Below are 14,775 nucleotides of genomic sequence, written 5' to 3' on the forward strand. Positions count from 1 at the left end.
TAAGGTGTGAAGGAGTCTTAGATCAAGAGGGATCTGAGGACATTAAAAATAAAAAAGCAAAAACCACTACTGGCTTTAATGAACAGGCATCAAGAAATGGTAGATTCATATTCTGACCTTATGGGTTAACTGTGTAGGTAGGTTTTTAACAGGCACAATCTGCGCATACATATACACACACAACTAGATAACCTTAAAGCAAAGTATTTAAGAAGGTTTGTTAGAATTTTGGAATCCTGATGATGCAAATAAACTCTAATGGAAAAATCTTATTGAAACTGAATATGTTGAACAGAAATCACAACAAAGTGAAACTTCAATCCATTCTTTTTAAATAAAGACAGACATGGTAGAATAAAGAAGTAGTTGTATAAGTGATCATTATTTATAGCTTGCTTATCAGTAGCAAAAATGGCATTTCACATGGTAATGTAAGCATCAGGTCCCTGCATCCAAGACCTTACAATCAAAAGTTATTGTCTGCAATCTTACAGCTCTCCCAAACATAGATCTCACTTACTGTTCCTGCTGTATCGAGGATTTCAAGCATACATTGTTGACAGTCTACTTCCACTTGCTGGGGGGAGGGAATGGAGACAAATAGCATTAAAGCCTTAAAGCTCTAGATTGACATGTGATAATTCAGATCTTGCTTGCAGTCCTGACTATTTTGAGACTTTTCAGAGTTTTCTGAGTATTTACAACTGCATGGGAACACAGACAGCTGAAGAATTCATAGAAGGTATATGCATCATTTATATTTCACATCAAGATTTGAAGAGGAGGATTTTTTATTTTGACCCACTGTAGGCTAAAAAACGCCCCCAAGAAAAATGGAGGCTAGGGTCATAAAATAACAGAATCATGGAAGAGGCCTCAAGGATCATCTAGTCCAACCCCCTGAACAATGCAGGAATTTCACAAATACCTCCCCCAATAGAAATTATATACAGTAACAGAAATTATATTTTAATAACCTTGGCATAAGCTATAGGATACTGGGTTGAAAAATTTCCCAGGCAGAGGGCACTGGTTTGCAGAGGCACTGGTTATAACAGTGATGAGATGGCCAAGAAGTCTGCCCCTGAGCGTAAAATGAATCCCAAAGCCCTTATTTAGGCATGATACTACTGAAACAAAAGAGCTTAGCTGTGTGATTTTGCCCATGTCCAACCTATGCACAACACTGTGTTAGCATGCCAGTGCAACATCTGCATTTGCCATGTATTGCTGGAAAGCTAACTCAGCACATGGAAGTTCTTTATATAGGTAGCAGCCTTGGCTAAAACAAAATGCTGGTCTAGCAGAATTATACTGTGCTCTGCTAAAGTTACAATCTGATAGCTGGTGGAGAAAACACTGCTTCATACTTTACCTTTCTGTAGGAGTCTTCTATTGTAGGGTCATACTTTTCAACAAAAATTCCCTGAACAAACTGTACAGTCTGGAGAGGGAAAAGGACACACAGAGAGACAATTCAGTCAATTGCCTACAAATACTGTTATTTAACAAGCCAAACTGGGTAGAAGTGTTATGGAGCAGAGAGCTTTGGTTTTATTTCTCTTAGTCTCATTTACAAGCCATTGACCAACTCAGCAGTGCTGGAGGATCAACAATATTAACACAGTTTTAAGATGCAGAAGTCTACTTCAAGTACTTAGGTCCTATATAAGAAATGAAAACCATCAAGGCATTTCTAACTTCATGCCGAAAACAACTTCTTTCCTATTATGTGTGTAACCAGTCTAACAGATATATCTGACAAGCCAACTAGGAAGAAGATTTTGAGGTCTTTGGCATTTTTACATGATTTTCATGCTATGTGGAGAGCACCACTTTTCCTGCATAACTGTTGCTCACAAATTCCTAGAACAGCCCATCACCCTATGTGTGTTACTGTACATGTGCAGTGCAATCACCTCCCCATCACTATATAGTTTATATGCTCCCCATCATAAACAACCAAAGCTCACAAATACAGTGTCTGTTTTAAAAGCTGTGCATGCATGTACAAATGTAAGTTTCAAGAATCACGCCACGACTAAGGGTCTTTGTAGCCAGTGGAATCATTATAGGTTTGCTTCTTGCAATTACTAAGAGACGTCAAATCATAGATACAAGATGGGCTAAATGTGACCATTAAACTACCTACTGAGGACCAGGGCTCACACACTGAGAAATGAAGTTACTATATGCAGGAGTCCACAAATTTTGGTTGGCTTTGGTAGACAGCTAATAATCCTTGTTCTCCACAGCGCCCCCCCCCCCTCCCCAATCTTTGTAGGATAGGTCTAAATCTCATTAAAATGTCATTTAGAGATTATTCACTGGGTGGTTCTGAATGGTACAGAGGCTTGGTGTGACATCATGGACAATCTCCACCCCACTCTACCAGGAGCAGGGGGATCTTCTTTCTTCACACCAAGCTTACCTAAGCCAGATTTGAAGGTGTGCTGACTAGAGGTGGGTGTATTTGTTAACTTCTGACTATGAATTCAGTTCTGACCAAGAACCTGGATTTGTAACTGAACATGGATACCAGGCTTCAGATTCCTGGTTGATTAATTATAACTCATTTCTATAACTTTTTCAGAGAGAAAAATCTACAGTGCATATGGCCCTGAAGTCAAAAGGGTGTATATTTCTGAGGCCAGGTGGGTGACAAACTGAGAAAGGCTGTGTTGCCAAAATGAAGGAATTCCTTCCTTGGGGAGATCTGTCTGTTCCCCTCTATCCTTGTCTCCTATCAGGAGGTGGTTAGTTTCTGTTTTGGTTAGCATTCTTTCCTGCTTGTGTGTTTGGTTTAAATATGTACTTCTTATTTTATATTTATGAATCTCCAACTAAAACAAGGGTTTAACTGTCAGCTGCCTTGAGTTCTTTAATTTGGATGGCAAGTCAGAATAAAAATGTTTTTATTAAATATAAAATATATTTCATCTTTCATGTTCAGAGAGTTCTATTGTAAGAATCCTATTTTCTTTCAGCCTCACAGGATGCTTAGTATGCGTGAACACGAAAGCTCATACCTTGAATAAAACTTTGTTGGTCTTAATCTACTACTCCTTTACCAAAGAGAAACCTGGAGAAAAAACAACTTGCTGAAGGCCACCAACCAAGTCAAGGGGAACAAAAAGGTTTGAACATAGTCTTCCAGCTCCTACTGAATAGTCTTGAACAGTTTTCTTGGGGACATCTTATCCCTCCTGGGAGGGCAATGTGCACATATGCTAATAATTCTTATAAAATAGATATTCTATATTTTTAACAGTTAAACATTCAGTAGATATAAGCTCACTATTATATGTATGTGTATATATATCCTTTTCTACAATGACTCACATAAACAGCTATTCTAACTACCAGCTCTTAGAAGTCTTTAAGAACAACTGTATTTTGTTCAGGGTCAGAGCTTGGATTTCTCTCAAGATGACAACAAACGTAAGCACTAATGCTCCTAAATAAGTGGTTTCAGATTTTGAGAGTCCAGTGAACTGAAATAGGCCTCATTGTATTTTGGAGAGTGCTAAATGCTTCAATGGTTTTTTTAACCAGATAGAAAACAATTTTCTTTCCTGAAACTGAAGGAGGAGAGATGCTCTCAAGAAATTTATTATGCCATCTTAACTCAACCTACACTATCATTAAGGAAGAGCAAGGCACCTGCTGAGACAGCATCACAATGTAAACTCATTATCATCTCAGGATTTATTTTCATAAGAGAGAGTCCAAAAACTTCCAGCTGCCAATAAGGTTAATAATGAGTACAATGGTCTCAATTTTGATCAAAATATGTCACAGAGATTAGATGTTGAAAGTCATGATTCTCAGTTAAATCTTCTGTTAATACTAGAAAATGTAATTTGTTGAAAGAAGTGATGTGCAAGTGCTTAAAAGGTTACCAAAAACTAGCTCACAGTTTTTAATTAAGATTTTTAAGGACAGAGAGGGGCAGAGCTGTAGAAGTGATTTCTAAGACCCTGCCCCACACAACCCTACAGCACACAAATGCAAATTCAAATCCAGTCTAGTATAGTGGTTAAGAGCATGGACTCTAATCTGGGAGAACAGTTGGAGTGACTTTGGGCCAGTTATAACTCTCTCAGAGAACTCTCTTAGCCCCACCAACCTTACAGGGTGTCTGTTGTGGGGAGGGGAAGGGAAAGGAGATTGTAAGCCACTCTGAGACTTTGAGTGAAGGGTGGGGTATAAATCCAACTTCCTCTTCTTCTATTTAACAGCTCAGACCACTCTGTATTTCATAGGCTTTTGTGACAGGATGTGCAATATGAGTTACATCAAACTCCTAAAAGCAAACTTTTACAAGAGAAAAGAAAATTTACTTCATTCATGTCCTATCTTTCTCCCCACCAAAGATTCAAAGTGACTTATATTGACTCCTCACTTCCATTTTAGTCTTACAACAACCCGGTATGGTAGGTTAGCTTGAGTGTTTGACTGTTCCAATGTCATCCAGCAAGCTTGCATGGCAGAGTGGGGATTCAAACCTAGGTTTCCATGATCCTAGTCCACTACCACATTGGAGATCGTTATCACCTAAAGATCAATTTATGCTCAGACTAGCTGCATTTTCCTAGGCAAGATCCTACTTCAGATGTACCAAGTAGAGATAAGTTTAATTTACGTTAGCACTTTGTCCCAGTATCACAGAAACATAAAAATCAACTGCATCTATCTTCAGTGTTTACTACTTTTATATCTATTTCTACATAAAAGATAATCCATTTTTAGTAACCTTATGGTTGGACTACTGTAGTGCGGGGCTACCCTTGAAAGCAACCTAGAGTTTGCAACTGCTTCATAATGCAGCAGAGCCCAATTGTCATCAGCAGACAGGAACACGATGGTCTTAAAACATCTACATTGGCTTTTTTATGGGATGTAGACTACAGGCATTTCCAAGGGGATGTAATTTGTGGTTTTACTGGGGGTTTTGCATGTTTAAATTGGGATTTTTAACCTGCCTTGAGCTGCAAGAAAAGACTGTTTTAAAACCAGGGCAGAACATTTTAAAAACTCAAGTATATTTCAGGCTATTATTTAATCTCTGTGAAGCAGGTCACTATCAGGGCTGTGACAGCCCCCAGTCCCCCCACACACATACCACTCATTAGGGCAGCAAAGGGAAAAATAATGAGCCAGAATAACCCCAGAGAATTTCCAGTAAATACAAGAGCATCACACTGACAAGCATGACACCACATTCAAGTCTGCCCCAGAAATGATGTCAAGCTATCATTATGATGGGACCCTAGTCCACAATCTCCTGCTCAATGCTGGCTGCTGGCTGGCAACCCTAATCACTATCATTTCTGTAATAGTGAATGATAGTGCCTTATGCAGGAACACACAACATCTCCAAATCTAACAGCATCTCCAAGCCTAACCGGCTCCAAGTTCACAAGCTTAGTCCATGCCACTAAAAAGTACACACTCTTTTGGGTATAAGTTTTTCCTTTTTCTCCATTTTATTCCTCTAAAGCAGTGTGGGCAACTATCCTGCCTATCTTTAGTCTGATGGCCTAATTTTAATGTCAAAGAGAACAACTCATCAACCAGCAAATGCCATAACTACCTCACACCCATCACACCACCTACAATTCTTTGCCCTCCAAGATCAGCTCTTCACACTCCTAATTTATTCTAGGAGATTTAGCTGTCGTTTAAACAGGAAGAGAACAAACATGGGGGAATAGTCATTTTAAGACTTCTAATTTAAAACCACCACAGTGTTTACCAGAATCTAAAGTATGGTATTTTTAACCTTCCAACAACAACGCAGGTTCAGAATCTTGGATACTACTAGTCTGAGCACAAGCAAGGATTCCAGCAGTTTGTCAGGCTGCAACCACACAATAGAGAATGGAATATAGTTTACAAGAGAAAGTGATAATCCTTATAGAATGCTAAATATCGAACCTTTCTACAGCCAGGGCTGGCACATGGGAGGAAGCCAAGTAGGCGGCTACCTAGGGCTGCCTGGCCTAGGGGTGTCATGAGGCACCCCCTCTCCCACGCCCGCTGCCTTCTGGACTTCGCTGAGGCCTCCCAAGGCTCTGAACATGTGCACTGGCTTCTGGACTTCACCAAGGTCTCCTGAAGCTTGGGAGATCTCAGCGAAGTCGGGGAGGAGGCATGGCAGCGCACACACTCAGAGCTGGGCTCTGAGCATGCACGCTGCCTTCCAGACTTCACCAAGGCCTCCCAAGGCTCAGGAGACCTCAGCGAAGCCGGGGGGGTGGGGGGAGAGGCACATGTAACATGACATCATTGGTGTGCATGCAAAGTACACGCGGATATACTCCAGGGCAGGTGGAGGAGCAGGGTTCGACCTGGGGCGCAGGAAACCCTAGCGCCGGGCCTGTCTACAGCACATAGTGAAACTCAAATGAGAAAAGAAGGCCAACTGTGAAGGAAGCTTATCAGTACATGACCTGTCTTTTCATGGCATCCCATTTATCTTCCTCCATAGCCAAAATCCACCCTACCCCACTGCCACTTCTGTATAAATCCCAACCTAACACTTCTTGTGGGTGGTAAAAAGAGAAATAAAATTAAACGTTTTGTAAAAAGTGTGAATATAGCAAACACTGGCAAACTGGTCACAGCAGAGATAGTGAACTGATAGCCTCTGAACCTGAAACAAACCTCAGGCCAATGTTGTTCACTACCTGAAAACCACCATTTCCCTGGTTGGGGGGGGGAAGATATTTCCAGTAGCTTTGGAATCTCTTTAATTTCCGGTGTACTTGTGAGCACATATGCCATGTAGCAGTGATAGCCCTTACAAGTAGAAAGCACTAACTTTACAGAGGGAATCTAACTACTAATTGGGAAATGCATCTACATATGTTTAAAGTTTCATTCTGCAAACAAATGTTTGGAGAATAGACGGGTACCCATGAATACAGAAGTTGGCTGTCCCTGTTCTACATGTTCAAAATCCCAGGCTGATTGCAGAAAGTGAGTTTTTCACCGTTTAAGAATTCCCATACTTGAAAAATTGAAGTCCTACTCCCATACCTGTCTCTTATCTAAGAACCACAGAGTTCATTAAAGGGTGCTTGGAATATTGCCAGGTTTGGGATTTTAAAAATGCTTTTGTTGACAGGACAGTTCAGAAATTCTCTCTGAAGATGTGACTCACCAACGCAGATTTCCCCACGCCGCCTGAGCCGAGGACCACTAGCTTGTACTCACGCATGATGTGGTCTGTTCAAATACTGACAGGCTGAAAAAGAGATGGAAAGCAAAGTTAAAATCTTTCCATATGAAATCATCATGAGAACAGTTACTAACTATACCATGCATTTCCCCAAACTGCTGCATAACCACATTCCTATAAAGGCTATCCTTAAACCTACATGATTGATCAGAAAAGACATCAGTTTAAGCGGACAATTATTCTTCCAGGCAGAATTGTCTGTCCTAGACCTAAATTTGAAGTCAGGCCTTCAAGTCTCCCTGCAGCAATTTTCACACAGAAAACTGTACTGTATTCAGACCATTGGTCTAGCAAGGCCAATATTCTCTACTCTAACTGGCAGCAGTTCTCCAGGGTCTTGTCTCAGGCAGATATTTTCTACATTACCTCCTATTTGATGTTTTTGATTCGAGATACTGGGAACTGAAATTGGGACCTTCTGCACACAAAGTAGATGTTGTACCACACAGCCACAGCCTCACTAACTAGTTTACCAAACTAGCCTAGTCAAAGATAATATTTCCAAAAAGTCAAAAGGTTAAAACCAAGCTTCCTCACACTCCACTTCCATTTTGGGATCAAGCAACAACGCAGCATTGTGTCTACACTAGTATTAACAGAAACTGTAATTTGATTCAAATCAAAGTTAGAAACCAGTTTGAAAATTGGAGATTGGATTTAGACCCTGCCCTTCACTTGGCGTCTACAAGCAGTTTACAATCTCCCTCTCCTTCCCCTCCCTACAATGGACACCTTGTGAGATAAATGGAGCTCAGTGAACTCTGACAGAAACTGCTCGAGAGAACAGCTCAGACAGAATTATGACTTACCCAAGGTCACTCCAGCAGACTTGTGGAGGAGTTGGCAATCAAACCCAGTTCTCCCAGATAAGAGTCTGCACACTTAACCACTACACCAAACTGGCTCAGGAACATTAACTGGATATGCTCAGTGACAATTCAGCATGTACCATATAAAAATCAACAACCATCCATTTTTTCTCCATGTTTCGGAGGTGAACATAAACCACTTTACAATGAATCATACCACAGGTCTGATTAGTCCAGCACAATCTACTATGTCTTGAGTCCTAGGCCTCTCATAACCCACTAGAGGTACCAGGGACTGAACCTAGAACTTCATGCATATCACCATCAGATACAGGAGCGGTGAAGTTAGGAAGACAGTCAAAGTCACTGTATCACCAAGGACTACATGAATTCAGACTGAATACGAAAAATTGAATTCTTTATTGATTTCAATATTCACATTACCAAAATATCCAAAAGATTTGAAAAATAAATTGATCCAGGACTGCACTTCAAGAATGAAAAGGACAGTGCTGATGAGGGATAGGCAGTAAAAAGCATAATGAAGGGCATAATGAAAGCAGAATGGATGGCAAAACCAAATAATCAAATCACCCTCCTTGGGCTACCTCTCTACAGCCTTCCAAGTTTGGTGAGGATTGGCTGTGAGGGATGAGTAATGGCCCCCCAAAGCAGGTGGCCCCAGAAAAGGGCTTGATAGGGAAATCACAGCTGCAAATTCAGGAGGAGTGTGCCAAACACCTTCCCCCTCCACAAGCTTGAGCAGACAGATGGTGAGTGGGACCCTTGAGCCTACCAGACACCAGCCCAGACAGGAACAGGTTCAAAAATACCACTGAGGAGGAGTGGGTGGGTCCTCAGTTAAGGAACCGACTGGCTAAGTCCACCTGAAGAAAAAGAGATTGGATTTATATCCTATCCTTCACCTAGCCAAAGGAGTCTCAGAGCAGCTTGCAATCTCGTTTCCCTTCCTCTCCCCACAACAGACACCCTGTGAGGTAGGTGGGGCTGAGAAAGCTCTCCCTGAACTGCTTTTATGCAGAACAGCTTTGAGAGAACTTGTGGTTGACCCAAGGTCATATCAGCAGGTGTATGTGGAGAAGTGGGGAATCAAACCTGGTTCTCCCAGATAAGAGTCCATGTACTTAACCACTACACCAAACTGGCTCTCATGAAAGGCTTTAGCAGGACAGGTGCCTCAGAGCCTTGAGTTAACACCAGACAGCCCCAACCCCTCACTGTTCACAGTACTGAAGAATGTCTTCCAGTTCCCTTCCCTCTCTTCCTGATTACCTGCTGCCAAGTAAAAACAGTTGCATGTGAGCTGGAAATATATATCCATTCTGCTCCCATAGAGCAGAAGGGGAGCTCTCTTGTTGGCAGCCAGCACTGCCGGTTAAACTCTGGAGTTTAACCAGGGATGCAAAAGGGTTGCAGGGATGTTTCCAGGGATGCAAAAGGGTTGCAGAAGTCCTTCCCCCACCCCAATTAATCGATCATCACCAGTTAACTGATCAGACAATTAATTGATCAGTACCAGTGTGTCTGCCTCATGAACCACTGAAACGAACCACAGAAACTTTGATTAAAAACATGGCAGTTTGTGAGGGGTTTGTGGGAGACATGATCACAAGAGCTATGGCTCACAAACCATATACCGGGCAATTTTTTTGACAAATTTAGGTTTGTGATGAGGTTCGTGTCCATCCCTAGTCATAATGTGGCCCCATATACACTGGTAGGTGAGCAGACCCTTTTCTTTACTGAGAACATTAAAAAGAAAACCATTTTCCATTATTTGAAATCATTTGGTACCCATCTCAATTCTTGGAAGTAAAACTTTGCAATAGCAAGGACACATTAAGAAGCTAGACAAACATTTTAAGTTTGGAGAAAGAGGCCCCCCATAAAACCCTGCTCTCAAAACACATTAAAGCTTGCTTATGCAATTTATTTTTTTTCCACACTCAATTGCACAGAAGTATGCACAATTAAGCAGGAAAATTATAGTGGTTAGCTGCAAGAGGCAGAGATTGCTTTCCCATCCCCAATACGGAATGATTTAGGTCAATATTTTCTCTCTGTAAAAGGTCAGGCCTCACTTACCATTGCCAACTCAAAAACCTTTCTGCTTCTCAAAGCAATGCCTGTGCCTTTTTATGGAAATCTTTGCACTCACTACACTGTACCAGAAAACCTTTTATTCTCTTCAAGATTACTTGACAAATAAGGAAAATGACAAAACCAATGATAAATAATTTTAACCCTGTTTACGTTATAAGACAGCCTTTACTGCCCCAACAACTAAGCCTGGCCAGGCTATGACATCACTTGTTAATTATCTTTTCAGCCGCTCTCCAAGATAGCTTTGCTCCCAAGTAAGGATTGAGAAAAGCAAAAACGATAGGATTAGAGCAGACAAGTTCTTTCAGAGACATTCAGTTTAACATTACTACAAGATTTACGAGCTTCTGCTACATAACTCCTACATTTGTTGGTATTCCCTGAAGAGCAATGTGAAAACTATTGCTTTACCTCTGTAAGAACATATAGGCACATATATCGTTCTTACATATATATATACACACAAACAATTTTTAGCTGCTGTGACCCTACTCCATGCAACCAAAAGTGGCCACATGTAGAAGCAGGAATTAGCATTCATGTACAAGAAACCATGTCCACAATCAAAGCAATAAGCAATAGTAGTGATAAACCTTAACAGATAAACCGTTTGAAACTGCATCTACCCGATCACAGTCTGAAACTAACCACTAAGAACCTGACACACTGACAACAATATATACTTCTTTCTAGCATGGTTATTTCTGGAAAGAGCACAAAGAAAGGACTACCCTGAGTGTTTCTTCAAGTAACATGAAGAGTTATCACTAAAGCTTGTTTATGTATGGCTGCATCTTCAACAGAACTTAGATGTCCCCTTAGATCAGGGGTGGCCAACGGTAGCTCTCCAGATGTTTTTTGCCTACAACTCCCATCAGCCCCAGCCAGCATGGCCAATGGCTGGGGCTGATGGGAATTGTAGGCAAAAAAACATCTGGAGAGCTACCATTGGCCACCCCTGCCTTAGACCATCTGAGTGGAACCCTTACTTCATCCCGGTGGTATTTATATATTTAAAATATGTATAAACTTTCTTCCAAACACATTGTATTCAGCACCAGTAACTGGGGGTGGGGGGGGGAAGCTATTTAAAAGAAAAAAAGCAGCAGAAAATTTAAAACAGCCAGCAAATTTAGCAAATAGCACCCCTGGTCTCAAATGTTTTGAACTATAACAAGTAGCCTCTCTCCAGCTTCATAAAAATTCTGATTTGCAACCCATATGATGCATATGATAGTGTAATAATGATGAGCCCTGCCTTAATCCAACGGCTCCATGGCAACCACCAGAAATGTGGTTGGGGACAGCACAATTGCTGTCCATGCTCATACCAGAAGAGATGGATCTTCAAGCATCCCAATTAAGGCTCCAAAGAAATGATTCACACACACAAAGATAACACCAACTTGACCCTGACCTGGATAGCCCAAGGCAAGCCTGATCTCATAAGCAGGATTGACTCTGCAAGTACTTGGATGGGAGACCCCTCTTGAAATACCAGAGCCCAGGGGAGGGACAGGTTCTCTTCAGCCACCTCTCTGAATATCCTCCATGTCCCCTGTAGGAGTCAGTCACCAGAGGTCATCATGATTTCCAGGTGTGCGCACACACAAACACAAAACAATCCAAAAGTGAACACCAGAGTCACAAAGCAAGTTGCAGGCCTTCTTTATAAAATGCATAGTAATCATTACACATTTCCCTCCAACTTCCCAGCCCAGGAAATTCATTTACAATAGCCAGCTAATCTTTCCTGCCAATGGGTGTATTTGCCATTAAGTACCACAATTGAGCCTCCGGGAGCCCGCCGCAACGCGGCGGGGCGAAAGGGGGAATTCCCCCCCCCTGGAGGGAGAGCGGACGCTTTGGCGCGCTTTGAGTGCGTCCCGAGGGGGCGGGGGCTTCAATGTTAGTATTGAAGCCCCGTCTGTTGCCGAGGCAGTCCTCTCGGCGTCTTTGGAAGGGCTGGGAGCGTGTTTGCACACTCCTAGCGTGCGAGGGCTGTGTCGGCCGGGAGGCTTGTTGATCGTTGCATGGATCGGCTGGGAGGAGCGGAGCGCGTCGCGGGAGCATTATTTTAAAAAAAAAAAGTTTGAAGGCGAAGGGGTTGTTGTGGGCCCTTTAGGAATTGGATTCCTTTGAGCAGTTTGAGTCCCTGAGCTTCCCTTGAGTACTTTGAGTCCTTGAGCTTCCCTTGAGTACTTTCGGATCCAGTGGGTTACAGGGTTTCCTTAGGTCTGGGGGAGTTTTCCTTTGCAGGGGCTCTGGGGGACAGTGCTGTTTAGAAAGAGCAGTTCATATTGAGTGCCCTGTATACTGTCAGGGGATTAGGTGGCCATTTGTCCAAGTCTGCTGTGAACGGCAGGGTGGGGCGGCCGTTTTGAGAGGCGGCCATTTGGCAAAAGTGCGGGGGTGCTTGTACTTATACTTCTCCCTGGGGCTTGGTGGCCATTTTAGCCTTGCTGTGGTTGCTGCTGGAGGAGCTGTGGGGCCTGCTGGTTCTGATATTGGAGTGGGCACGTCGTTCGGTGCGGGCGGTACCGGATCAGCAATGGTGCCTGCTTTACCTTCTGGTAAGTCGGGGGTCGGCTCTTTGCCTCATACTGGGCCGGTGTGGCCTTGAGGGGCTTGGGGGTCTGCTGGTTCTAGCGGGGCGGGTGCGCCGTTAGGTTGTGCAGGGGCTCCTCAGTTTGGTCCATTTGGTAATTGGCCCGGGGTGGGGCAGCAGGGGTCAGCAGCGACTTGGCCTGGAGGCTGGGGTTTCCCATCTCCTTACGGGGTGGTCCCCTTTAGTGCTATGCCTTCTGGGGAAGTGGCTTTACCGTTGGGAGATCACCTGCTGCCTGCCACGAGGGAAAAAATATTAAAAGGGGAATACGTGGACGTATTCTCCCTTTTATTTAGGGAATTGGAGAAGAAGGACAAGGAGGAGCTGGACGAGAAAGAAAAGGAGAAGCTGAGGAAGAGGAAGGTTGATCGGACCTGGGCCAATTGGCTTCCGGGGTTTTTCATATATGCAAGAGTGATAGCGTGTGTGCAGCCCTGGCGGGCTGCTGTGTTGATTCAATATATGGACATCATATACATCATATACAAGGGGTATACGATGTTCAGCGGCCCGGCCTGGATCCAATACGATCAGGAGTTCAGGATAAGGGCCGCTTTGTACCCTTCACTCTCTGGGATCGGATTCACCAGCAGTTGTGGCTACAGGTGATGTCACCTGCTCGGCCCAATTTGGGGGACCGATCCGACAGTGGTCACCTTGTATCCAAGGATTCCTCTTCTCCTTCCGGTGCTTCAGTATCCTCCTGCAGTGCTGTGGGGCAGGTGGTTCAGCCCCGCTTGCTCTGCTGGGAGTTTAGGGCCCAGGGGGCGTGCAGTCGTAAAGCTTGCCAGTTCAAGCACGAATGCCCCCTGTGCGCCAGCCCACACTCTTTCAACAACTGCCCGAGAGTCCGGCCGCGCAAGGGTCAGAAAGGATCGGGGGGGGGGGGCCTTCTCAATCTGGAGAAAGGCCTCAGCCCAATGAAGGTGGGTCCTCTTGAGGAATGGCTTTGCAGGTACCCACGTAAGGGGGACAGTTTATATTTGTTAAAAGTTTTAGTTTCAGGTAGGGATGTTAAGTTATCAGGGGGTAAGGTAGCTCTGAGGTTGCAAGGGGTTGTTGTTCTGCCATTTTGAGGGTAGCCCTCTGGCAAGACATCAATTTTGGGGTTATTTGGAGTGAGGTTTTGTAGCCATTTTCTTAGAATTGGCGCGGCCTCTACGGCTGCTGCCCTGGGTTATCCTACTTCGTCCATTCAGCCTTGGCCGTTGGCAGTCTAAGGCTTACAAAAGTTCTGTTCACCCTTCGCTCCGCTGGTAGTTTTTTATTAGGGGCCGGGGGGGGGGGGTAGTTTAAGTTCAGGTTTTATAACTTGTCTGTTTTTCCTTTTAGATGCTGTTGTTCCTGGCCGGAGGAGCAGAGTTCTCATCTGCGGGCACAGTCAAGCTCGGAGAACTGCTGTTGGCTCTCAGCTGGGGCTCAGCAAATATGTTACGGTTGAATGGCGGGGGCACAGGTGTCTTCAGTGGCCTGGCTTGCTCCCCCCCCCTTTTTTATTTCATGGGTTTGGGCCCTCCTCCGCAGGTATTGATTTTCACCTGGGAGGGAATGATCTCGGGCTGATTAAGGGCAAGGCGTTGATCTTGCAGGCCCGAGATGATTTCAGGTAGATGATTCCGCACTTGGTGTGGCGCAGTGCCTGGAATCCAGCTGGGTTAGAAAGGGCTCGTTACAGAGCAAATAAGGAGATTCGCAAGGTTCTGGAGGGTGGTTGGGCCACTATTTGCCCCATCCGGATATTTCTAAGGAATGTCCCGACCTCTACAGAGGGGATGGGGTGCATCTCTCGGGAAAGGGTAATATGCTTTTCCTGAGGGATGTGCTGCAAGGGCTTGTGTTGGCTTTGGGCCTTTCTGTGGGTGCTAAGCCCTAAGTAGAGACTTGGCCTTAGTTGTGGCAGGTTTTTACGGGGTTTTATGGCACCATGCGGCCTGGGGAGGACCGGTTAGCCTCCCCCTTTTGGGGAGTTAGGGGTCTGGCAGGATCAA

The 14,775-nt window shown here is 43.9% G+C and overlaps 1 protein-coding gene across 3 annotated transcripts in view; it reads right to left on the reverse strand.

Moving 5' to 3' along the window:
- Positions 1-14,775, reverse strand: part of RAP1A (RAP1A, member of RAS oncogene family) — a 155,957-nt gene that overhangs the window by 23,129 nt on the left and 118,053 nt on the right. For all 3 annotated transcript variants that reach the window (XM_060231233.1, XM_060231231.1, XM_060231232.1), the window contains 3 exons: positions 7,169-7,252; positions 1,376-1,444; positions 521-577 (listed from right to left, as the gene is read on the reverse strand). In XM_060231233.1, the coding sequence (XP_060087216.1) occupies positions 521-577; positions 1,376-1,444; positions 7,169-7,225 (183 nt within the window). In that variant the 5' untranslated portion in view covers positions 7,226-7,252. The remainder of the gene's footprint in view (positions 1-520; positions 578-1,375; positions 1,445-7,168; positions 7,253-14,775) is intronic.

The sequence above is a fragment of the Heteronotia binoei genome, chromosome 2 (assembly GCF_032191835.1).
Source record: "Heteronotia binoei isolate CCM8104 ecotype False Entrance Well chromosome 2, APGP_CSIRO_Hbin_v1, whole genome shotgun sequence".
In the NCBI taxonomy this organism is placed as follows: Eukaryota; Metazoa; Chordata; class Lepidosauria; order Squamata; family Gekkonidae; genus Heteronotia; species Heteronotia binoei.